This window comes from Stomoxys calcitrans, chromosome 2 (assembly GCF_963082655.1).
Source record: "Stomoxys calcitrans chromosome 2, idStoCalc2.1, whole genome shotgun sequence".
Lineage (NCBI taxonomy): Eukaryota > Metazoa > Arthropoda > Insecta > Diptera > Muscidae > Stomoxys > Stomoxys calcitrans.
In genome coordinates, this window is record NC_081553.1 from 221190247 (window position 1) to 221215425 (window position 25179).

The following is a 25179-nucleotide window of genomic DNA, read 5'->3' on the forward strand; positions in this document are numbered from 1 at the left end:
ACGACAAACCCAATACTTCGCTCCTCATAAAGTTAAGAAAAATAATAAAGTTAAGAAATTAGTGAAAATTCGTTTAATCAAATTTAAGTGCGGCAAAATGCGTTTACGTCCGCGTCTTCGTTATAATTATATAAAGTTGGTGGTTTTGTTAATGAGTTGTGGTGCCGGTTTGTATTATTATATTGCAAGTACCGCAAATACCTTGGATAAACAAAGCCAAATGTACGTTCGAGCTGAAAATGTAAATTTTAAGGAAATTTTTAATTTTTGGTATTTTATAAAGCTAAGATAATTAATTGTTGATTACGAGGAAGTGTTGAACAGTTTTTTTAATCAACAGGATTAGAGCAGGAGGAGAACTTTGGCAATGTCAAAACAAAAACATGATTATTTTTGTAAAACAATTTTTTTGCAAGCTGTTTAAATATAAAACAATAATTAAACATTGACAGATATGGCAAATTCCTTTGAACTTAACATGTAGGCAAGCTTCAAAGTTTCAAATGAAGATAGATTTAATTTTGATTATAGTTGGCTTTTTGAATGAAATGGAACATCTGGATTTTGGTTTGTTTCAACCCTCTTATTCCATTAGTTTCGTATAGCCGTTTTAAGTGATTCACGCAAAGGCATGTAATTTCATCCTATATTTAACTAGGTCTTTATGACTGTAACCATTATTCAGATATCATTGATGTGTGCCGGAAAGCTCTTTTTTTCTCCAAACAAAATGTATTTTTTATATTCATTTAAAGTTCATCAATTTGTGCGGATTCGTTGCTTTCATTTGGATAAGACTGTTTGGTTGTTGTTGTTGTTGTTGATGATGGACTCCATCGGGACAATCCGGTACGTTTAACCGTCTGTCATGAGATTGAGACTGTTTCGTCATGCATACATGTAAGTAGATAACTGATGTTACGGAGACCTATGATCCATACAAGTTAGAAAAAGGGGACGGTGTTGTCTAATCTCGATTGATTTTATCTCAGTTGGGCCAAAATAAATATGGCTTTCCTAGTCATGTTTCCCTCATCCGTACAACTTCGTTAGTAAAGGTGGTATTACATGACATGTGCTTTACATGTCATGTCATGACATGGTATAATATGTCCTGTTTCCCTCATCCGTACAACTTCGTTACTAAAAGTGGTATTACATGACATGTGCTTTACATATGAGCTGTCAGTTTATGTTTCCACAAGACTTTTCTTATTGATGAAATAGAACTCGCTTTAAACGAAAGAATTGCATACTTATTCCAAAATCCTTTTTTAATATAAAATTTTTCGTACGTTTCACACATATGAAAAACATATAAGAATACACATATCTTTGGTAGTGTCGCTCCGCGGCGCGCTGTATCTTTGAGCTTTAATTTTAGCCGGACAGCTCTAATTGGTGTGTGGGAAGTATTCCCGCCGTTCCTTAACTTTTCTTGGTGTGGAAATAATGAAGTATGCGGATTACAGTTCAACCTAGAATGAATAAAGATGGGCGTCTAACTAATTAATACCCACATATTGGGTATTTATCTAGTATTTTGCGGGCAAATTCCTTTTTTTGTGTAGACGGAATTTTTCAAAAGTGGTATGAAGCCCTTTCGCTACTTGGACCAAAAAAGTATTCAGACAACCTCCCCGCGCTTGTAACCCAGAGATTCAGCGTCTTAAGCGAACGTGGTAGTATGCCTTTCCATTTCACTTTATACATATATACCTTGTAACATAACTTTTCCATCCATAGCATTGCCACTTTCGTAAAGATAGTGTATCTATAAACCATTTTGTCATAGGGTTTTTTTTTATTTTGATCGTTTACGAAAACGATTGCCAATGTATTATGTCTATAATGATTGATAGTACAATGGGTGATAACAAGTAGCAAAATTTGATAATAATGCTGGGAGGGACAAGGCATGTTTCGGTATCTTATGTTGCTATCGAAAATTAGAACTGATTGTATTGCGGAATGTACACACAAAATATTTTATTACCTTTTTTGCCTATAAATATCTGTAACTTGCTTATTCAGACTATGAATCCATATCTTGGAACGCAAAATTCCTTGCTTATTGGGTAGTTCATTAAGACATTTTATTAACACGATTTTTTTCATAGAAGTGTTCAAACCTGGAATACTTTTAAAGTCTACTGCATTATGGTACTTTATATGGGTATAATAACCTATACGCATTCAACTTAATTTGTTTTTACATTAAAAAAAAGAATACAATTTTGTTTAATAGTGTAAACGATTTTAAATCTTAAATATTATTTAGACATTATTCATGTAATGAAAATTGCAAATATGTATTTAACAAATTTAATAGTTTCTTCAAACACCTAAGATAAACTCACGAAAATTTTACTTATTCTCAACAAAAGCTGATAACAATGACACAATAAACAAAAAATATGTGAATAAAGGTACCCAAAGCCACTACGTTGTCCATGGTAGATTTTATTACCTACAGATAACACCACACCAAAGACAGTGGTTTTAAGGTATGTGGTCATGAGATTGTTGTTGTAGCAGTTTATTGTGTTCTATCTTTCGTCTGCTTGATTCTGTTGAGTGTCAAGACCCAGGAACTCTGTGACTAAGATGGGGTGCGTCCACAGGGATCTGGGTCTGAGTCGAGTGGGTCTGGCCGGGCAGTTAAACAGGTAACGTGTATCGTGCGGTCCCTGGTTACAATCGGGATATACATCTTGGGGAACTCCCTGTTTTTCTTTACGGTGTTTCGACTTCTTATCCCTAAATTCCACAAATGACTGGCGACCACACAGATAATTCGCGACCCATCGTTTCAGGTCTGGCTGGAGGGACGTGTTGGCAATGTCCTCAAATAATTTGGCATGGCTGACCGTGTCGAATGCCTTCGATAGGTCCAGTGCCACGAGGACCATCCTATCACATGGCCTGGGCTGATTGAAGCCACGGCTGTGCAGTCTCCGAAATCCATGTTGATGCTCGGCGAATGGAAATTCTCCTACGAGGCTCGGGAGGAGTAATGCCTCAAGTGAGAGTAGGGAGGTCGGTCTGTACGACTCCCCCAAGCTCGGATCTTTTCCAGGCTTCAGTAGCGGGATCACTCTGTCCATTTTCCAGACATCGGGAACTATAAGAGTGTTCAATGACAGGTTGAGGACAGTGGTAAGGTACTCAACTCCAGGTGAATCCAGATTCTTCAACATCAATGTAGAGATTCCGTCGGGGCCCAACGCCTTAGAAGATTTGGCGCCACGGATGACATTCGTAACTTCGCCCACGGTAAATTGTGATGGCTGTTCATTGGCTCGGAGACCATGAATACGGCGAATGGATCTCCTCACAGTGCACAATAAATTGACGGTTGAACAACCTGGCGCATCTCTTCGGATCAGTCACGGTTATTTCGCCAAAAGTGACTGAGGTCCTGTCATCCCGTCTCCCGTCTAGTGACTTAACAGTGACCCACAGTTTGCCTACACCGGTGCCTAAGTAACATTGCTCCAAGTGTTCCAGCCACAAATTCCGCTATGTTCGTTGACTACCCTGTTTATTTCCAGATTCAGCTCGCTGATTCTGGGATTAGCGGGGTCCATAGCACGAATCCCATTACGCTCGTCTGCGAGTACCACTGCTTGCGCCGGGAAATTGGGCCGCACTTGGGGTATTCGAGCGGCTGCTGCGTTAATGGTGTCTCGAAATTTCCTCTCGGCCACAAGCACATCAGAGGGGGGGGTGGCAGTTAACTGAAGCGGCGATTGGTATACTCTCTGAAGCCAGTCCAATCGGCCTTCTTGTAATTGATAAACGTCCGACGCCCAGAGGTTATGAAGTGGTCGGTCGATAGTGAGAATTATGGGGAGGTGGTCTGGACCCAAAGAGATGACGGCTTGCCAGGAAACGTCACTGAGGAGATCAGGGGATGCAATGGAGATGTCTGGCGAGCTGCTGCACCTTCTCGTAATCCTAGTGGGGGCATCCTCATTCACCGTGCAAAACGTGGAGCTATCAATCTGCTCTGCCAAAGCTATGCCACGCTGGTCGTTACCTAGGCGAGAATGCCAAGATGCGACCTTTGTCTTCTTCTTCTTCTGATTTGTCTTCTTTCATCAGTAGTCAAGACGCATGAGAAACTACTCCTTCCGATCCTCCCGTTGGACAATTTCCATGCGCCGAACATAAGCATGCATTTCGAAGGCTGCATAGGACTACAACTATTTTACATGCCATCACCGTACACAAAAATAGAATATTTCGCTGCAAGAAATCTGAAGATATCCGCCACCAAATCTTCAGCCACACTGTTCACTACAAATACGCGTGAGGTGAATTCTGAGCTGACTGTGATGGTCGATGGAGAATTGATTCCGACCATCAAGTGTCCCAAAATACTTGGCGTCACATTTGACAGCTCCTACACTTTCTCCCCACATGCCACAGCAATCTGCAATAAAGTCAAAAGTAGAAACAAGGTCCTCAAGTCACTCGCTGGCAGCACTTGGGGTGCAGACAAAGAAACCTTGTTGACCACATACAAAGCAATTGGCCGGTCTGTGGTAAGTTATGCAGCGCCAGTGTGGTCACGTCAGCTTTGTGACACGCAGTGGAATAATATTCAGATCTGTCAGAATGCCGCCCTCCGAACTGCGACGGGCTGCCTCCTTAGTTCTCATGTGGACCACCTCCACCAGGAGACAAAGGTCCTACCAGTGCGAAGACATAACTACATGCTGTCTAAGCAATACCTTTTGGGCTGTTATCGCAGAAATCATCCAAATCATCATCTTGTGGATAGATACCCACCGCCCAGAAGCCTTAAGGTAGATCTACATGATCTAGAGCGTGAGGTCCAGCGCTACAAGAGAGAACCTCTAGATCAAGCGGCATATCAAGCGGGTCTGAACAACATTCATGCAGACACGGTAGCAGACGCGTTAACTGGCTACCGGGTGAATGTAGTCCTTGGAGAACGACCGCCACCCATTGCACCCGAAGAAATCGACCTCCCCCGGCAAACCAGAGTGATTCTGGCTCAATTACGTTCCGGCAGATGCAGCCGCCTCAATTCCCACAGAGCTAGGATTGATGCCGACGTGCAAGATGTATGTCCCGACTGTAACCAGGGATCGCACGATACACGTCACCTGTTTAACTGCCCGGCCAGACCCACTCGACTCAGACCCAGATCCCTGTGGACGCACCCCATCTTAGTCGCGGAGTTCCTGGGTCTTGACACTCAACAGAATCAAGCAGACGAAAGATAATACACAATAAACTGCTACAACAACAACAACAACAAAAATAGAAACAACGTTCTCAAGTCCCTTGTCGGCAGCACTTGGTGTGCTGACAAAAGAACCTTGGACTAACCACCTAATGCTTCTAGATATTGTGGCTAGACAAATTGCTGCGACCACTGATGTGAGGCTGTGTTTTCATTGAAGATATCTGTATCTGTTCAAAATTGGCAGACTAATTTGCACTCATTCCAATCCCACTGTGCGTCACTTGATTAATTGCCCAGCCAGACCCACTAAATACCATGGCAGCATCTTCCCTCCTTAAAAAATTGTGTTTTGTTTTCAAAACAAATTCAAATATTTAGCCAAAATAAAACAGTTGAGCAATTTTTTCTTTCCCCATTTAATCAGAATATGAGGATTTTATTCGAGAGAGAAATTTATTCTCTGGGAGTTTTCAGTATTGGGCTGATTATTTATGGGCCAAATCGGTTTATTATCTAACATACCTTTGTCCCAAACTGACTTCTGATTAAGCTGGGATTTTGGCGTAAAACTGTTGATATGATTTCTTGAGCAACTGAAGGACAACATTTTTAAACGACGCTGCCCGTTATAAATTCTAGCATGGCACAATTTCCAAAACCTAATTGCGTGATGTCTTTTACCACCTGATCTGAGAATGGGTGTTTTGTTCTTCGAAACTAACTTTTTGAGTCTCTAAAGTGCACAATTGTTGCCAATTTGGCTGGGATATTGCATGTGTTATTCTGTTCTTTTTTTTCTAAGCCCAAAGGAATTGCTGTATGCATATTGCAGCAATACGGTCTTGCAACTTAACCATGAAATATGAAAATAAGTAAATCTTTCTATGAACTGAATAATGTTTATTAACAACTGAAAAAAATTCTCTTAAATTTGTACATTAAAATTAAAAAAATGTTCTATATACATTTCAATAATATACATAATATATTTTATACTGTATATAGTATATATAATACATAATACAACATAATAACTTATATATGAATGTTTAAATTTCTATATATACTCTACTATAAATCCTATACAGTTAAAAATGTGTTGGCTAAAAATTAATCGAATCTAATTTTAGCAAAAATGATTTATATAAAAAATGTTATTAAAGAGGGGACAAATTATTTGTTAACACAAAAGTATACAAAAAAGATACGTCATTGTCTTAATGAACTATACACACTGAAATCTAAGAGAATATATAATAATAAATATTAAAATAATTTACAAAATTATATTTGTGACATTTCTATGTGATGATGATGGTTGAATTTATAGATGTACATATATTTATATATATGCGTATATACATATAACTATCACCAGCTGCTTGATGTTTATGATCCTTTGTGTCTTTTTGGTTAGCAATTATTGCGAAATGTATTGCCTATATTTCGATCCGTTGAAACCATGGATGCATTTGCTGACGCAGCTGCTGCATTGCCTGCATTGATATATATCGTATTTGTGGGCTGACCATGATGTTGATGTGTTTGTGGATGTACTATGTGAGCTGTGGTTGGGCCATTCGTAGAATTCCCATGATGAGTTTGTTGCAATTGCAATAGTTGTTGTGGGGTCAGCATTATAACCTGTTGAGATGTGGCTTGTGCGGTTTGCTGTTGTTGTTGTTGTTGCTGCTGCAATCTTAATAATTGATTGGCATTGATGGTAATCTATTGAAAGTCAGCATATTAGATTCTGCATTTCAAAAGCATGATAATGTTTTTTTTGTTTTTGTATTTGTAAACTTACCGGCACATTTGCAATTTCTCCCGTCGGCGCCATCATCACCTGTTGTAGAACTTGAACTTGCTGCTGTGGCTGTTGTTGTGCCACCAAATTCATAGCCGCTATAGGTATTGATTGTTGTTGTAATTGATGCACCAGTTGCGGTTGGCCAGCTTGTTGACCGGGAGTTATAAAATATTGCATGGGTTGTTGCGCCGGTATTGATTGTTGCTGCAGTTGATGCACCAATTGTGCTTGGGTAGCTTGTTGGCCGGGAAGTGTTATAAAATATTGCATGGGATGGGCTGCTGTGGTGGCTAAAACTTGGGCGGGTTGACTATTGTTGGGGGTTGCTGCATTCATATTTGCATTTGTTGTAGTGTTGGCGGTGTTGACTACAGCCGCAGTTGGCACCACACTTTCGGCAGGTATTGTATTTAGATTTGTTGCAACCTCCTGGCTTTCCACACCAGCAGCAGCACCACCAGGATTTGTAGTGGATGCTGAATTAGCCTGGCTTGCATTATGGTTGTCATGGCTATGGTGTTTTCTATGATGACTTGATGGTTTTATATCTTCCCTGGGCACAATGTCAATAAGAAAATCAAATTGATCATATGAGGCTATGGCTTGAGCAATATCGGATCTCTGCAGCGTTCTTCGTTTACTTTCGTCCGTATGAATCCATGCCCTCATGGTCAGTTCCTGTATAAAAAATTCACATGCCTTGGCAAAGAGCAGGGGAGCCTCTGCTGCTATCATTCTGGCATTTTCATCTAATTTCATAATTTTCTTAATACGAGCTAAAGGCAATGCCTGATGTTTGGCATCTACCATGGCCGTGCTCTGCACTTCTTGCATGATGGATGGCCAAAAGGTTTCAATGGTCGGTGGGGGTTTACGCGGCTGTTGTTGTTTGGCTGACTTTGAGGATTTCTCTTTGGGTATGGTACCGGTAGCGGAGATGGCGGAGGGCGTTGTTGTGTTTGTTTCGGAGGTAGTTTGATTATTTAACATGACTGTGGTGTTATTATCGGCATTTAGAGTAGTTCTTGTGCCAAAGTTGCTGTTGTTCATATTACTGTTGCCGTTGTTAAACATAGTTCTTATTATTAGACAAAAATTTTGGTTGCAGATCACAGTTTTCTGTTTTTTCTTCACTGAAGCCTAGCTACACGAACAGAAATAAATTATCAATGCAAAACAATTTCGAACATATTTTTGCTGACTCTTTGCTACTTTTCCCCCTAAAATCACTTTTCTATGATTGTGATTTCTTTTAATTTTTGCAATTGCTGTCAATTTTATTGTGGTGGCTGTGGCATCTTGCTTCTGCACCATACAGAATTAGCGCGATGTCTACCTTATAATTTGGGGCACAATTTCCAACAAACCTAAAAATTTCCTTGAATGCTAGTGCCAAAAATTAAATATTTTCCATTTTAGCTAGAGCACAAACACAAAAATATCCACTATTTTTTATAAAACTATTTCTTTTTTCTGAGGGCATTGATTATAAACACACGAACCGACGTACGACGCTTTGACAATTGCAAATACTACCATCCTATACAACCCTGTTAATGTTTAAGTAATATGTTGCCACCTAACACAAAAACTGCTAGCTTACTTTAGGAGAAGCCACAAGGTGGCTCTGGCTGTTTGAGTAGGATGTTAACTTGTACTTGTACAATATTAAAAAAAGAATGTTGAGAAAAGTTTTTCTTAACAAAATGAATTTGTGACATAAAATTCTTACTGTTCTTTGACACTATTGTGCCAAATCCTCATAGATGAAGTTTGCATTTAAATGTATTTTTTTTATTGTTGTTGTAACAGTTGGTATGCAAAGAGTGATTTTTTCAGAGAAAAAAAAAACAAACAAATAAAATTCAGTTAAATTCATGAAATCTTTATTTGAATCGATAGTACGCGGTCCATATAATTTAAAGTTAAATCGCACAATCTAGGCAACCAATTGACCGGTTCCGAATGTGAAATAAAATGTTCACCGAACTCGTCTCTCAATAAGTCCATTGTTATGCGTGTTGTGTGGCACCGTCTTGTTGAAACCACATGTCATGCAAGTCAAGATCTTGCACTTTAGGCAAAAAAAGTTGGATATCATCTCACGGTAGCGCTCACCATTCACAGTTACGCTCCGACTCGCATCATCTTAAAAGAAATACGGTCCAATGTTGCCACCAGCCCATAAACCTCACTAAACTGTGACTTTTTCTGGATGCATTGGTAGCTCCGGCAAAGCTTCTGGCGGGTCTTCACTCTAAAATCGAAAATTCTGCTTATTTACGTACCCATTGAGTCAAAAATGAACTTCGTCGTAAAATGGAAGAAGTGCGCAATGAACTTTCTTAAGAGAGCACGCATTGTTCCTTTGTAAGACGATTCATGGTTAAATTATAGACCAAACTGAAGATGTTTCACAGTGAAACAAAACTCGAAACGTGCATGAGCTGTTTAAACCATTGTTGCCAAAAAGATAATAGCTAAAAAATCACTCTTTATAATCATTGAGTATAATGCGCCGCTTGATCTAGAGCAGATAGGGCAAATACACACACAATTGCATATTATTGCGCATGCACATGAGAACATAAGTCCGCGAGCTTGGAAATAATTTGTAAATGTGTGCTTCTGCCCATCACTGCTCTCCAAAGAACTGACATTATAACAAGTAAGAGCATGCTAAGTTCGGCCGGGCCGAATCTTATATACCCTCCACCATGGATCGCATTTTTCGAGTTCTTTGAGCGGTATCTCTTTTTAGGCAAGCAAAGAATTTTGGAAAAGAATTGTTATGCTATTGGAGATATCTCAAGTTATAGTCCGATTCGGACCATAAGTAAATTGAACGTTGAAGACCATAGTAAAAGTAATTTGGTAATATTTCAGTCCATTCGGATAAGAATTGCGCCTTGTAGGGGCTCAAGAAGCATTTTCGGGAGATCGGTTTATATGGGAGCTGTATCAGGCTATAGATCGATTTAGACCATATAAGCCAAGTATGTTGAAAGTCATGGGAGAAGCCGTTGTACAAAATTTCAGCCAAATCGGATAAGAATTACGCCCTCTAGTGGTTCATGACGTCAAGATCCATGATCGGTTTATATGGCAGCTATATCAGGTTATAAACCGATTTGATCCATATTTGGCACAGTTGTTGGAAGTCATAACATGCAACTTCATGCTTAGTTTCAGCCAAATCGGATAAGAATTGCGCTCTCCAGTGGTTCAAGAAATCAAGATCCAAGATTGGTTTATATGGCAACTATATCAGGTTAGGTGGAAGTCATAAAAAACAACCCCATGCAAAATTTCAACCGGATCGGAATTGTGCCCTATATTGGCTCAAGAAGTCAAGATCCAAGATCGGTATATATATGGCAGCTATATCAGGTTATGGACCGTTTAGATAGCTGTTGGAAGTTATAACAAAATACTTCATACAAAATTTCAGCCAAATCGGATAAGAATTGAGTCCTCTAGTGGCTCAAGAAGTCAAGACCGAAGATTGGTTTATATGGCAGCTATATCAAAACATGGACAGATATGGCCAATTTATAATCCCAACCGACCTACACTAATAAAAAGTATTTGTGCAAAATTCCAAGCGGCTAGCTTTACTCCTTCGAAAGTAAGCGTGTTTTCGACAGACAGACGGACGGACATTGCTAGATCGACTTAAAATGTCATGACGATCAAGAATATATATACTTTATGGGGTCTTAGACGTTTATTTCGAGGTGTTGCAAACGGAATGACGAAATTGGTATACCCCCATACCATGGTGGAGGGTATAAAAACTAAGCAGGACTCCTAACTGTAGCCCCCGGAAACGGATAACTATGAGCACTGATCAGGCTAGAACTTCTAGCTCCAATTTGGGAGGTGTTTATCGTTATGATGAGAAGCTCAATTGAGAGTTTTCGGGCGCGGAGAAGTTTCAATTGTAGTGATGGACAATTAGCGGTATCGAGTTAAGGGTCTCAGTGGCCATCACGTTCCCGCGAGGATTGATCCTATAGACCGGAACGAGCTTGCTCGGAGATAGTTGCTTGACAACAATCGCCCGAGATCATGCTTTCTCACTCCCAAGATAAGAATGGTATTGTTTCATGAGAAACTCGGCCACAGGACTTTAAACTTGCTCCGAGCTGCACCCTCAGCCCACGAAATGTCTTTTCTACCAAGTAGCTCTAGAAGATACAAGAAAGGTTCACTTGTTCAGTAGCACGATTATTGTTTCTGCAGTATCATAATGAATGATCTGAGTCTGTTTTACAGACTTCCACTTAAACTCACTGCCATTAGTGTTCTTTACATAGTCAATAGAGGAAGTACGTAGGAATTATGATAGACTACCACAGGCTGTATTTTTCGAAAACTTATTATCGCTCCATAAATCTTTGTTTTTTTCTATTTTTTTTTTTCAATTCAATGTGGACTTAATAATTGCACTTACTAACAGTATAATAATGGAGCGATCAATACGATCTGTGGCAAATCAAGGTGAATGTCGTATGCCCGATTTGCCGTTAGACAATCCCGAAATCATGAAATTCTATAAGGAAGTCAACAAAGTTGATTGTGGCAAACCCACTGACGATTGGGTTATGTGTGAGGTAAGTTACCCAAAAAGGTTCTGGTTGAGAAATTGGCAAACCTTTTTTTTGAAACTCAAATCGAATGTATAATCTTATCTATTGCAGTACAGTACAGAAGAGAAATGTTAAGCGACAACAAGCCTTATAAAATAGAATTTCTTAGAGTTTTGCGAATTTGTCAACTGAAACAAGGGCAATAGTTCGATGTTTGTATAAGTCTAGTAATCATTTTTTTTTTTCCTTTTTTTCTGCAGAAATCGATATGCTTTGTTAAGCCAGAGGTTTTGGCGCTACATGGCGATGTGAGTTGCTTCTATACGGATATTATACGTAAAAATGATTTCAAGTCTCGCTATGGTAAATCATTGCGAACCAGTGAGCCGTATGTCTTGCAGGAATCTGATTTTGTTAAGGTTTTCTGTACAGCATCGGATGGTTCAAGGTTGGAAAAATAATCGAAAGCCCCATATTTCTACTCAATATAATTATTATCTTTATTTCAGTTGGTTTGGCATGGCCTTTGGGATACGCGATGGTGTAGAAAAGTCCATAAAACATAAGCCCATACCACCGCCATTGGATAATGCCAATCCCATCAATGTGCTAGATCCATCAAACGATTTGCCTTCTTACTTCAATGTTTTAATGTTTGGTTTTGATTCGTTAAGTCGAAATGCTTTTATACGCAAATTGCCAAAAACCTATGAATATCTAACAAAGAAACTAGGTGCCAAAATCCTTACCAGTTACAATATTGTGGGCGATGGTACGCCTCAGGCCCTTGTTCCCATTTTGACGGGTATGTTGCTTGTTGCGAAAATAGTCAACATTTATAATAGTTCTGGTACTTTCCCTTTAGGTTACACTGAGCTTGAACTTCCCGAGACCAGAAGGAGGGTCTCCAATGCCATAGCTGTCGACAAAGCCTATCCTTTGATATGGAAGGACTATGAGGAGCAGGGTTATATAACATCCTTCAATGAGGATATACCAAATGCCGGCACTTTCACATATCGGATGAAAGGTTTCGACCAACAACCTGTGCATCATTATTTACGCACCTATTATGTTGAAGTAGATAACATATTGAGTTCAAGCAGTGCTTTTTGTGCCGGTCATACTCCAGGTCACATGATTATGTTGGATTATACGAAAAATGTAGGAGACGATATTACAATTGTTTATAACTTTTTGTTTAATATTTGCATTATTTTCAGTTCATGGCGAAATATAGTGATACCCCAAGATTTGTTTTTAGTTTTCATGGTGAACTTTCTCATGATTCTATTAACATGATCGAAGCTGCAGACGATGATGTGGTGGCTTGGTTTGAAGATTTGCAACACAAAAATTTGCTGGATAATACAATATTAATATTTATGGCTGATCATGGAAATAGGTAAGTTGATAGTGTACCCAAGAAGCCTGACATTCAATGCGGAACTATAATTGATAAAGACTTGGGCAAGATTATTTGGTTTTTCGAGGTATACAGTGAACTGAGAGCAATTTTAATATAATAACGACAGAAATATTGGGGTTTTTTAGAGATAATTTTACCTCTTCAGAACGGAGCTATAATGAGCTTACCACTTAAGTCACTAAGCCGATTTAATATATTTTCGACTGCTTGTCCAACAGGTATAGCCACATAAAAATTAGGCAGCCACTGCGGCTGGGAAATTGAATTCAGATAGAGGTATGTCATAGCATATCGTCGAAACGGAAGGGAAACCTCATAACTTTTCAGAGACTTTTGAGTAAAAATCTTTGCCGACACTTGAGGCCGAATTTTTAACCCTTATGACAGTAATACCATCTTGGATTGACGGAGCTCTGGAATGATTGTAAAATTATGCTACAGGTATGGGTCAAAGTTGGAAAGGTCAGATAGAGGTATGTTATAGCATATCGTCGAAACGGAAGGGAAACCTCCTAACTTTTCAGAGGCTTTTGAGTAAAAATCTTTGCCGACACTTGAGGCCGAATTCTTAACCCTTATGATAGTAATACCATCTTGGATTGACGGAGCTCTGGAATGATTGAAAGATTATGCTACAGGTATGGGTCAAAGCTAGAAAGGTTCCAGGTCTGGGTCCCACAAAGTCCCAAACGTTCTATTGTCAGGTCGGTGGAGACTGCCTTGCATGAGGTTGTGCATAAAATAGAAGAATCCTTCGATGCCAAAATGTACACCCTGGCAGTATGCATTGACATCGAGGGGGCTTTTAACAATGTGCGGACCGACACACTGATCCAATCCTTAGACCACTACCGGGTGGACCTGGTCCTTAGAGACTGGATAAACCATATGCTAAGAAACAGGTGGTTGATTGTGTGTCCTATGGCATACATATATGGGAGAAAGTGGCACAAGGCACGCCACAGGGGTGACCACCTATCGCCACTCCAATGGGTGACCACCATAAATGACCTATTACGGATGCTGACTTAGGAGGGATATGAACCCGTCTGCTACGCAGACGATGTAATAATACTTCTAAGGGATAAGGATCCGAACGAACTATGCAGAAGGGCCGAAAGGGTCTTGCATATGGCATATAACTGGGCCATACCTAGAGGTCTCAATGTTAACCCAGAGAAGACTGTAGTATGCCTGTTCATGAGAAAGACGAAGGTGGGCCAATATAACGCACCACGTTTCCCCAATCAGACGATTTCCATATCTGACAAGGTAAAATACTTAGGTGTGACCTTGGACAGGAAACTGAATTGGAAGTGTCACATACAGGAGCGTGCTGAGAAGGCTAACGGATATTGGGCACTATGTAGACGGGCCGTAGGCTCGCAATGGGGCCTGAATCCGAGGATAGTCCACTGGCTCTACAGGAGCGTGATTAGACCAATACTTACTTACGCCTCATTAGTTTGGTGGAGAAAAAGTGCAACATAAGGACCATACAACAGGTTCAAAGAACATGTTCTCTTTCCATAGGCGGAGCGATGAGGACCACGCCCACTAAGACACTGGAGACTATTCTAGATATCCGACCCATTGACATACAGATAAAGTGTGAGGCAGCCACTGCGGCTATGAGACTTAAGGCGATGGGAGAACGGATTAAGGATGGGAGCAGCGTTATAATCGAGGCGACGATAGGAAACCTGGAAGGAAGGGAAGAGGTTTCCGATCAGAAACCTAAGATGAACCTTGAAGTCAAGTGCGAGGCACTGCTGCCATCGGCATAGTCGGATTGACAGAACCCTAGTATTGAACAAAATTTGTATGCTTCATTTGTTTTCGTTATAAAAAAATTTAAATTTGTTTTTTGTCTGGTTTACGAAAAAACATAGAAACTAAAAAAACAGTCTTTGGCTTTTTATTTCTTTTCAATGCATTGCAAACATAATGAAAAAAAAAAAATGGATATCACAGAGTGGTTGTTGGTTGTATCATCATTCATTCATTCCTCTATGCTGAGACTACAGACTAAGAGAGTATACTCAAAAATACTGTTGGTGCTGAGGTTGGTGCTTGAAGCATTCGGCGCTTGCGTTTAAACTTTATTTTTATTAGGAACACAAACGCTTAGCAGGCCAAGCATCAGCACCAGTTCTAGGAGAAAGTTTTTTTTTGTTTGTTTACGTTCAGGTTTATATATAGCTACTATAATAACTAGCCTATATGAGGAAAGCCCTACTCAATTTTATTTTATTTGTTCGATATCTGTCTAGTAGTTGTTGTTGTAAATATTTTTTTTTTTTTAAACATTTAAGAGAATGCAAATAAATGAGAATAGTAAAAATATATGATAAGCTATACCTTATTCCCCTAATCGCTTCCTTGTGGGCTTGGAACATTTTCACATTGTTCATATTCGATTGCCAGTACTTGACATAGCCTGCATGATCGCCGGTCACCATCCAGCTGTCATTGTGGGACCATACCATTGTGCGCACCGAGGTATCATGGGCTTGCAAGATGGTTTCAAAGTTAAAGGTAAGACCATTCCATAATGTGAATTCCCCAGAACTGGCTCCGGTAACCAAACGCCTACCTTCCGGCGTCCAGGCCAAGGTGAAGATAGGACAACGCATTTTATTTGTGGCAGTTTTAACAAATCTTGTGGTAACAGCATTCGAGGGGTTATCTAGATAACTGGAAGGAGGCAAAAGTTCTGGCACATATATGCTTTCTGGTTGCAAAGCAAAGCGGTCTCTATAGTCTCTTTGCCATAGGCGGGCATCCAATTTCTTTACTATGGCTGCATTATAATCTACAGTCTTTCGCATAACACTTTTTCTCAGACGTTTGCCATCAAAGTCATCCTGTGTCATTTGATGGGGTCTCTGAAAGCCTCCCGAGCCAAATGTTTTGAAATACGGTTTATTGGGATTGCCATGGTGGCCATGGTGATAGTGTGGTCTGTAGTGGCCATGTGAGCCAGGCATAGGCGGCGGCACACTTATGTTGGTGGCTAAGTGTGAGGGAGCCGTCAGTTGAGGCGGGGGTTGAGAGACATCCATCTTTTTTGTAAAAAAAAAAAAAAAAAAAAAAAAAAAAAAAAAAAAAAAAAAAAAAAAACTTAATAATGTACAAAAATGTTGTTTTTCAAGTCTTTTTCTTCTGTGCAATAATGACGCGTGCTTTCTGGCTTTGTGGAAAATTTTCTTTACATTGACCTTAAAGTTTTCACTTCTGTTTCCCAATTCCAAAGTGCTAATCTCCACTTTGGACAATTATCAAACCATTAAGGGATGTAAGGCAATGACAGAACCCTAGTATTGCCATCTGGAAGATCATGTTACAAGGATGGATCAAAGCTAGAGGACAAAGTGGGTCTTGGGGTCTACATTGAGAACCCAGGGACTTAAATCTGTATTAGGCTGCCTGAGTTACAGGCGGAGATCCGGGCGATCACGGAATGCGTGATGTGGTGTGGTGCTAACGCGAGGACTTCGAGTGTGAACATCTTTACCGACAGTAAAATTTCCATAAGGGCAATAACAACCACGACGATAGGGCCACGAACAGTCTTGCCGTGTAAGAAGGAGATTAACGCCTTCTCTGAGGATGTCAAAATCCGCATCGTTTGGGTGCCAGGTCATAACGGAGTAAGGAGAAAAGAAAGGGCAGACGATTTGGCGGTGAAAGCCAGAGGACTGCTTTTTCACGATAAGCTTTATATAGTAAGGAGATTAAAGTTCGGATAATCGATATTATTTGATATGCCATGAGAGCCTGGGGACTGTCGGTCAGTAAGGAAAGAATTGAGGAACGTAAAGACATTCATGGCGACCCAGTTCAGCTGTAAATGGGTGGGAACGACGACGAAATTCCCCACCATGACAAGACGGGGCAAATATTAAGGGAAAGTAAGAGTATGGATTTCGGCATAATTAAGGGACATCCTGGACAGCGATGAGACGTTGGGGAATTTTTGTAGATCCCAACATTTGGAAATGGGTTAGACAACTTGGTGGCTTCAAAGGTCGACTCATGGCAACATGGCAAATGTCTTCGCCTAAGTCAATGAGGAGCTAATACATTTTTTTCATAGCACATTTATTTGTAACTTTTTTGTAGATTTTCAGAGGTGCGCTCCACCCTACAAGGTAAACAAGAGGAACGTTTACCCTTCTTTAGCTTCACCTTTCCCGAGTCTTTTAAGAAGCGATTTCCTCGCGAATATCAAAATTTTGTGGAGAACAGTGACCGCTTGACAACGCCATTCGATATACATGCAACACTGAAACACATATTGGGTAAGTTTTGTATTTGTAGCGGTAGTATAAGGTAACTCACGAAAATATACCGATTTGAAAATTTCATTATACAGATGACTAAATAGTTTTCATCACTCAATTTTCAAAACATTTTGGATATAAATCAAAATTCGATTTTTATGGAGACTTGTAAAACAATTTATCACAATTCACTAATGTACAAGAAATTTTGTTTTGTAAAAAACAAGCTAAAGTAGCAGTGGCCTATTTTACAATAGATGAAACAAAAATATTGTTTTCTATACTTTAAAACCTCCTCGGAAGGGACAGTTTATTATACCCTTTTTTCCTAATTTGGCGTCCTATAATCGTATACTGTGTTCAAATACATTCCATTTGAGACCTATATTGCCGCTAGGGTAGCTTCTGTGGTGGGATGCTCTATTCAAAATATGGCCCAAAATTTGGGATATTTCAACCCTTTAATTATACCCTCCACCAAAGGATGGCGGTATACTAATTTCGTCACTCTGTTTGTAACACCTGGAAATAGGCGTCTAAGACCCTGTAAAGTATATATATTCTTGATCGTCATCGTTTTAAGTCGATCTAGCCATTTCTGTCCGTCCGTCTGTCTGTCGAAAACACGCTAACTTTCGAAGGAGTAAAGCTAGCCGCTTGAAATTCTGCATAAATACTTTTTATTAGTGAAGTTCGGTTGGGATTTTAAATGGGCCCCATCGGTCCATGTTTTGATATAGCTGCCATATAAACCGATCTTGGGCCTTGACTTCTTCAACCTCTAGAGGGCGCAAATCTCGTCCGATTTGCGATTCCCACAACTGCCATATAAACCGATCTTGGGCCTTGACTTCTTCAACCTCTAGAGGGCGCAAATCTCGTCCGATTTGCGATTCCCACAACTGCCATATAAACCGATCTCTTGACTTTTTCGGCGCAATTTATTGGCGCAATCCTATTTGGCTGTAATTTTGCATGTGGTGTTTTGGTATCATTTCCAACAACTGTGCTAAGTATGGTTGAAATCGGTTCATAGCTGCCATATAAATAGATTTTGGATCTTAAGCCGCTAGAGGGCGCAGTTCTCATCCGATTTGGCTGAAATTTTGCATTAGGTGCTTTGGTATCACTTCCAACAAGTGATACCAAAGCAGTAAAATCGGTTCTTAACCTGGTATAGCTGCTATATAAACCGATCTTGGATCTTGAGTTCTTGAGCCGCTAGAGGGCGCAGTTCTCATCCGGGTGAAATTCTTTGTAGAGGGCAAAAATCTAATCCGATTTGGCAGAAATTTTGTACAATGGCTTCTCCCATGCGTGTTCAATATGGTATGAATCGATCTATTGCTTGATACAGCTCCCATATAAACCGAACTCCCGATTTTGCTTCTTGAGCCCCTATAAGGCTCATTCGAATGCACCGAAATATTACACATAGACTTCTACAATGTTCAGCATTCAATTCATTTATGGTCCGAATCGGACTATAATTTGATATAGCTCGAATAGCACAATAGTTCTTATTCATTATTCTTTGCTTGCCTAAAAAGAGATACCGCGCAAAGTACTCGATAAACGCGATCCATGGTGGAGGGTATATAAGTTTCGGTCCGGCCGAACTTCGCATGCTCTTATCTGTTTTAATCTCATATCGTCCAACTAATAAACTTATGCATTCTACTTTTAATGCTGTGTGTCGAATGGTAGCAAAGTTGTAAGGATAGTAAAAATATGACGTTAAGTCTTATTTTCTGGCTTTTTCACATATTATTATGTGGCACGCACATCTTGTTTACTTTTGATATTTGACAAACGTCAAAATTTGTCAGTGTTAGAAAAAATGGCCGATTGGCACAGTAAAATGAAATTTTTTTTCTCACCAGTATAAAAAACAACCCCCTACGTCATTTTTACATCTCACCATAGGAGATTGCTATCATTCGACACAAGCTCTAAGTTTTCAATTCACCCAAAATAACGGTATATTGTTCCCAGCTACTTTTGACATACTAATTAAGTGTTACCAGATTCAAAAAAAAAAAACATACGACACATTCGTTCTGACTTCGACTTTTCACACGAACAACTGTCAAAACGCAGTAGTAAAAAATGTTGACGAAGATAATGCGAACACATTCAAAGCAAAATAGTAACGACATGTCGCTGCAGCAGGATAAATTTCGCACATTTTTTATTGCAAATGTAATTGAATGCTCTGTTTTGTTGTTGTTTGACTTTTGTTTGTGTACTGACAAAGAGAAGAATCCGTCGAATTTCGCAATAATTTAATAGGCATTTACGCTGTGAATGAAGTCAGTACTAGGCTTTAGTACGTTTTTATTAAATTTAAGAGTTTTTATGTACAAATATATCCGTTATGTGGGGCAAAAAATAACGCAACGCATTAGTTATCCATCAATGAAGTCGAAAAAAAATCTCCAAAACCTTCAATGTCACCCTGTAATACAAAGGATACATTTCTTATGGCAACGAAAATGTTGTAAGAGTTGTGTACAGGTCTTAATTAATTAAATTTGGCTTTGTTGAACATAAAAAAAATTATATTAATTAATGCAAGAAAAAACGGCATAATGAAATAATGTAAAAAAAACCCAAAATATAATCTTTTGTAATTTTCGCAAAATAAGCAAATGTCGTTTTTTAATGAAATAGCAAAAGCCGAACTTTGAACATGCTGTAAATCTTACGTATTTTCGAATTTAACAAATCTGAAAGCATCCTCGGACACTAACCACTAATCCAACAAACACTAACCACTATGGGACATGTTTCGTCTTTGGTTAGAAGACTTTTCAACCATATTAGGTGTGTTGGCTTCAAGGGCCGTGCGTTGGTATGTTGTATTCGAATCGTATTAATAGTGAAAATGCATCGAAGATACAATTACCACTTTAACCACACTCGGCAACCCTGTCTATTAGCTATACTTTTCCCAATGCATGTATTTTTGTGTAATGACAGACATTCTTTCTGTGACAAATTATACTTCTTCCGTACTACACATGATTTAGTACATCTGTTGGAAGTTGTATTGATGGCTTCGAACGCTAAGACAACGGCATTGGCTCTCGCTGTTGCTCCGTGTGCCCAGGTTCGAATCCTGGCCGGGCTCTGCCGCATTTTTTAATTTTCAAGTTTTTTCCCTGTTACGGCGAAGATCATTAAATTTTAAAATATTTGTTTATTTTTCTTTAGAGACGTGCTCAATGATCGGAGATACAAATGGGAAAGGCAAGCCAAAGATGGCAACACACACCAACCATTATGGGACGCGTTTTGTCTTTAGTAAGAAGACTTTTCAACCATATTAGGTGTGATGGCTTCAAGGGCCGTGCGTTGGTATGTTGTTGGATCATTGAGCTCGTCTCGAAAGAGAAACAAACAAAAATTGTAAAATTTAATAATTTTCGCCCTTACAGGCAAAAAACTTGAAAAATCGGGAATTTTTGAAAATTTCGAAATGCCTGCGGCTTTCTTGTTGGCTGTCCAGGCTGTAAGACAAAAAGTGTTTTCCGAGCAACGCATCAGGAGACGCTATTTGCGTGATTCCACAAACCCCATGGCTCTTCCAAGCTCATGGTAAAAGAGGATTGTACTGAAGTGTTTTTGATAAGTTATGGATGTTTTTTTTTTAGTTTTGTGTCTTTCTTTTCGAATATACCAGATCAGCTGATAAAATCAAAATCAACATTTTTGACAAGTGAAAAAAAATTTGAGACCAAATTGTAGAGTTTTTTTTTAATCTCAATTTAGCGCACGCTGAAGTGATTTTTTAACCCAAAAACTAATGACAAAAACAAAAAACAACCCAAAAGTGGTTATCCAACAGTTGTTTTGTGATTTTAAGTATAAGGAGGAATTCACATTGCTTTCACCATAAAATTTTTAGTGAGATGGTTTCATAGTATTTTTGGTGAAATTTATCATAGTGGGTCACATCAATTCACAAATATTTCACATTAGCCTATGAAACGAAACCAAGGTCATACCCGTATGTGATTTCGAAATTACTATAACTTACTTAGAACTTCGAATATCTAAAAAAATCCTTAGATTCGAGAAAGAAGCAACAAAATCTCAATTTATAGGAAAGAGGTAAGAGAAGAAAGAAGAAAAATTGGTTGCCTTTACATTTTTCTCGTCGGGACTAATTTATTTCCATAAAAACACCAATTTGTCCAAGAAAATGCCATAAGGGCCGTTTTATAGCCGAAGCCAAAAGACGAGCCGCAATGCGACAACTCTTTGGGGATAAGGCTTTACATGACAAAGACCTCACAAATGTCGCCAGGTTATAATCACTTATAATAACTTACAGAGATGCCCATAGTATGTTCTCGCCAGGATTCGAAGCCAGGCGTTCAGTGTCATAGGCAGACATGCTACCACTGCGCTACGGTGACCTTCATAAAAATCTAATTTCATAAAAAGTATTGTTATAATTTGATATTACTTCCGTCAAAATGTTATGTTTTTTTTTTTAATTTAATTATGTGTTGTTGTTTTTTGTAGAAAATTTTTAAGAAATTTAATTTTTACATCTAAATATAGTACTTTACACTTAAAGCTTTTATTAATGAAATTTGATATAACTTTTGCAAACAGATCTTCAAAAGGTAACGAACAACAACGATGCTTTTTACGACAACGAGGATATTAAAACCAGCCCAAAGCAACATTTTAATATACAAGTTTCAGATTTGGCTAAAAATCGAGCTATCTCACTATTCGATATTATTCCGAAAAATCGTTCCTGTGCCGAGGCATATATTGAACCTCACTGGTGTGCCTGCTTGAATTGGCAGCAGCTGAATGTTAGCATTGAGACTGGGCCATTGCTGAAGGCGGCCGGAAGCATTATCGCCACAATTAATACTGCCACAGAAAATTTTCGCGAATATTGTGAACCTTTGCAGTTGAAACAGATCAACTGGGCCATGCGTTTGACGCCCCACAGTGCCTTGTTAGCTTTCAAGCGTAATGCCGATGTTGATGGCTACATGGCCGAAATGGGTGACAATACACATACATCAGAAGTGGTCTATCAATTGCAAATAATGGTATCACCCGGCGATTCACTGTTCGAGGCCAGCGTTTATCACAACTTGGAGACTTTGTCAATGCACACTAAGCTAACGGAGGTGTCGCGTGTCAACAAATACGGCTCCCAAGCCAATTGTATATACGAACGCAATCCGGAATTGCGTAAGTACTGCTACTGCAAGCAGTAGTCCAAGGCGATAGCCTTAGTCCTTATTAGATCTTAAGTTTGGTGTTTATTTTATTTCCAAGCCAAAGATATTTTAAGAATTGTGTCCTTATTTTTGTTTTAAAGCCAAGTTTAATTTTTGTAAAGTGGTATTTTCTTTTACCTCAAAACTGTTTTTATATAATTTTAGAAGATAAGAAAGAGAGCGACCAATCATCTCGAAATAGACTATATTTTATTTATATATACTGTTTTTAAGCAACACAACCATGACCAATCAAACGATGACTTTATATATTAAGATTAACCAGTAAAGATGATGTAAGTTCTCCTTTTTTGTAGAAAATATCATTAAAATATTACGACTTTCATAGAATATTTAGCTCTTAATTTAAATGTTTTTTACAACACTTTACAGCGCCATCTTTTGTCAATCTACGAAGGAAATATAACACTGATTGGCATTATATGTTTTTGTTGAAAGACAATCCGAACCACCGTCTCAATGGAGAAGAGACACCAAATTCGTGAACTCCCGAAATGCGAAATGCTTTTTCGTTTATGGAATACAAAGTTTTGGGCAGGTTAAGGAATTTTCGGAGTAAAATTTTAACTAACAAATTGTTCGATTTAAAGATTTCTCGTGTTGCTCCGAAACGCGGAAAGCCTTTACATTTTCGAAATACAAAGTTTTGGGCGAGTTATGGCATTTTAGTTCGTGTTCCTCCGAAAAGCATTTACATTTTTGAAATTTAAAGTTTTGAGCGAGTTATGACATTTTCGGAGTAAAATTTTAGTTCAAATATTTTTCGAATCTTTGTCTATTTTCCAGCGAAAACGAATTAAATTTCAAATTACATCGAATAATTTTTTAGGTCTTCGAAATCGAAATTTTCAATGGGCTACCTTCCCCCTTGTCAAAAATTTCCGAAAAAAATAAAAACTCGATTTCTAAAAAATTTGTAAAAAAATGATTTCTCGGGATCTCCCCAAATTCGGAATGCCAAAAGTTTTTCAAAATTCGAAGTTTTGGGCGAGTTATGTCATTTTCGGAGTAAAATTTTAATTCAAATATTTTTCGAGTATTTGCCTATTTTTCAACGAAACCAACAGTTTTTGATTAAAACCGAATAATTGATGTATAAACTGCACTTTGGAATGGAAATCCGAAACATTTTCAGGATTTTGAAAATCTAAATTTTCAAAGGGCTATTATACCCTAGCCAAAATTTCCGCAAAAAATAAAGTTGGATTTCTAAGAAATTTTTAATAGATAAAATTTCCTCGTGATCCCCCGAAATGCGGAATGTCTTTAGTTTTTCGAAATTCGATGTTTTGGGCGAGTTATGATATTTTCGGAGTAAAATTCTAGAACATATATTTTTTTAATTTGTGCCAGTTTTTCAACGAAAACAAAGCGGTTTTCGCTATAAGTCGGGTAATTGAGGTATAAACTACACACTGGAATGCAAATCAGCAAAATTGTAAAATTTTTGAAAGTGGAAATTTTTAATGGGCTATACCCAGTCAAAAATTTTCGTACGAAATAAAAAGTTCGACTTACCACATGTTTGTAACAGAAAATGATTCCTCGTTATCTCCTAACATGCGAACTGCTTTAACATTTTCAAAATTCGAAATTTTATGCGAGTTATGGCATTTTCTGAGTAAAATTTTAGTAAAAATATTTTTTGATAATTTTCCAGTTTTTTAACGAAAACAAAGCAATATTCGCTTAAAATCATATAATTGAGGTATAAACTGAAGACTGGAATGCAAATCAGCAAAATTTTTAATTTTTTGAAAATTGAAATTTTTAAAATTTTCATTAAAAATTAAAAAGTTTGACTTCTCTGAAATTTTTAACATAGAATAATTGCTTGTGATCTTCCGAAATGGGGACTGCCTTTACATTTTCAAAATTAGAAGTTTTTTGCGAGTTATGGCATTTTCGGAGTAAAATTTTTGTAAAATTATTTTTTGATTATTTGCCAGTTTTTTAACGAAAACAAAACAGTATTCACTAAAATCATATAATTGAGGTATAAACTGAACACTGGAATGCAAATCAGCAAAATATTAAATTTTTCGAAAATTGACATTTTCAATGAGCTATAATACCCTTGTCAAAAATTTTCGTACGGAATAAAAAGTTCGACTTCCCAGACATTTGTAAAAGAAAATGTTTCCTGGGGATCTCCCAAAATGCGAAATGCCTTTACTTTTTCGAAATTCCAAGTTTTGGACGAGTTATGGTATATTCGGTTTAAATTTTAGTTCAAATATTTATGGATTCCTTGCCTATTTTTTGGGTCAGTTCTTGATACTATTTACGCTTTCACCCCTTGAAACATTAAATTATCACGCGAATGAAAGTTCAAAATTTCATCATGACAATTAAGGAGATTATTTGCGATATTGTAACTTTAAACAACTTTTTAAGATACATTTTTAGAATCCTTCATTGGGATTTGTTTACTTTCATAAAAATTTTAGATCATTGTTATAAGCACAAAAAATCTCCCGCTATAAGTGGTGAGATTATAACCAATATAAAGTTTTCTTATTTTTTTTTAATAGAAGTATCATTAGTCGGATACTTCTTCCTTCA

General features: G+C 38.2%; 2 protein-coding genes across 6 annotated transcripts; one reads left to right on the plus strand and one right to left on the minus strand.

Annotated features, from left to right (window-relative positions):
* Window positions 1-25109, plus strand: LOC106088292 (uncharacterized). Of its 3 annotated transcripts, none has more exons than XM_013253727.2 (9): window positions 1-222; window positions 11494-11647; window positions 11884-12071; window positions 12133-12428; window positions 12489-12787; window positions 12847-13028; window positions 17178-17356; window positions 21965-22564; window positions 22759-25109. In XM_013253727.2, exons 1-9 carry the CDS (start codon window positions 98-100, stop codon window positions 22824-22826), a joined length of 2091 nt encoding a protein of 696 aa, XP_013109181.2. In that variant the 5' UTR covers window positions 1-97; the 3' UTR covers window positions 22827-25109. The 3 variants fall into 3 exon arrangements, with proteins under 3 accessions (XP_013109181.2, XP_013109182.2, XP_013109183.2); XM_013253729.2 differs by having other exon boundaries at window positions 133-241; XM_013253728.2 differs by having other exon boundaries at window positions 21965-25109.
* Window positions 6346-8538, minus strand: LOC106088293 (nuclear transcription factor Y subunit gamma). Of its 3 annotated transcripts, none has more exons than XM_013253731.2 (3): window positions 8399-8538; window positions 7029-8175; window positions 6346-6949 (listed from the first exon to the last, which is right to left on the minus strand). In XM_013253731.2, the coding sequence occupies exons 2-3, from the start codon at window positions 8103-8105 to the stop codon at window positions 6635-6637; spliced, it is 1392 nt and encodes a 463-aa protein (XP_013109185.1). In that variant the 5' UTR covers window positions 8106-8175; window positions 8399-8538; the 3' UTR covers window positions 6346-6634. The 3 variants fall into 3 exon arrangements, with proteins under 3 accessions (XP_013109185.1, XP_059218212.1, XP_013109184.1); XM_059362229.1 differs by having other exon boundaries at window positions 8368-8538; XM_013253730.2 differs by having other exon boundaries at window positions 7029-8538.
* Window positions 25110-25179: the final 70 nt, after the last annotated feature.

Excerpts from the sequence above, each read along its gene's own strand:
- LOC106088292 (XM_013253727.2), top strand. The coding sequence starts at position 98 with ATGCGTTTACGTCCGCGTCTTCGTTATAATTATATAAAGTTGGTGGTT. Across the intron at positions 223-11,493 it reads TTGGATAAACAAAGCCAAAT|TATAATAATGGAGCGATCAA; the intron begins GTACGTTCGAGC and ends ACTTACTAACAG. Across the intron at positions 12,072-12,132 it reads ACAGCATCGGATGGTTCAAG|TTGGTTTGGCATGGCCTTTG; the intron begins GTTGGAAAAATA and ends TCTTTATTTCAG.
- LOC106088293 (XM_013253731.2), bottom strand. The coding sequence starts at position 8,105 with ATGTTTAACAACGGCAACAGTAATATGAACAACAGCAACTTTGGCACA. Across the intron at positions 6,950-7,028 it reads GAGAAATTGCAAATGTGCCG|ATTACCATCAATGCCAATCA; the intron begins GTAAGTTTACAA and ends GACTTTCAATAG.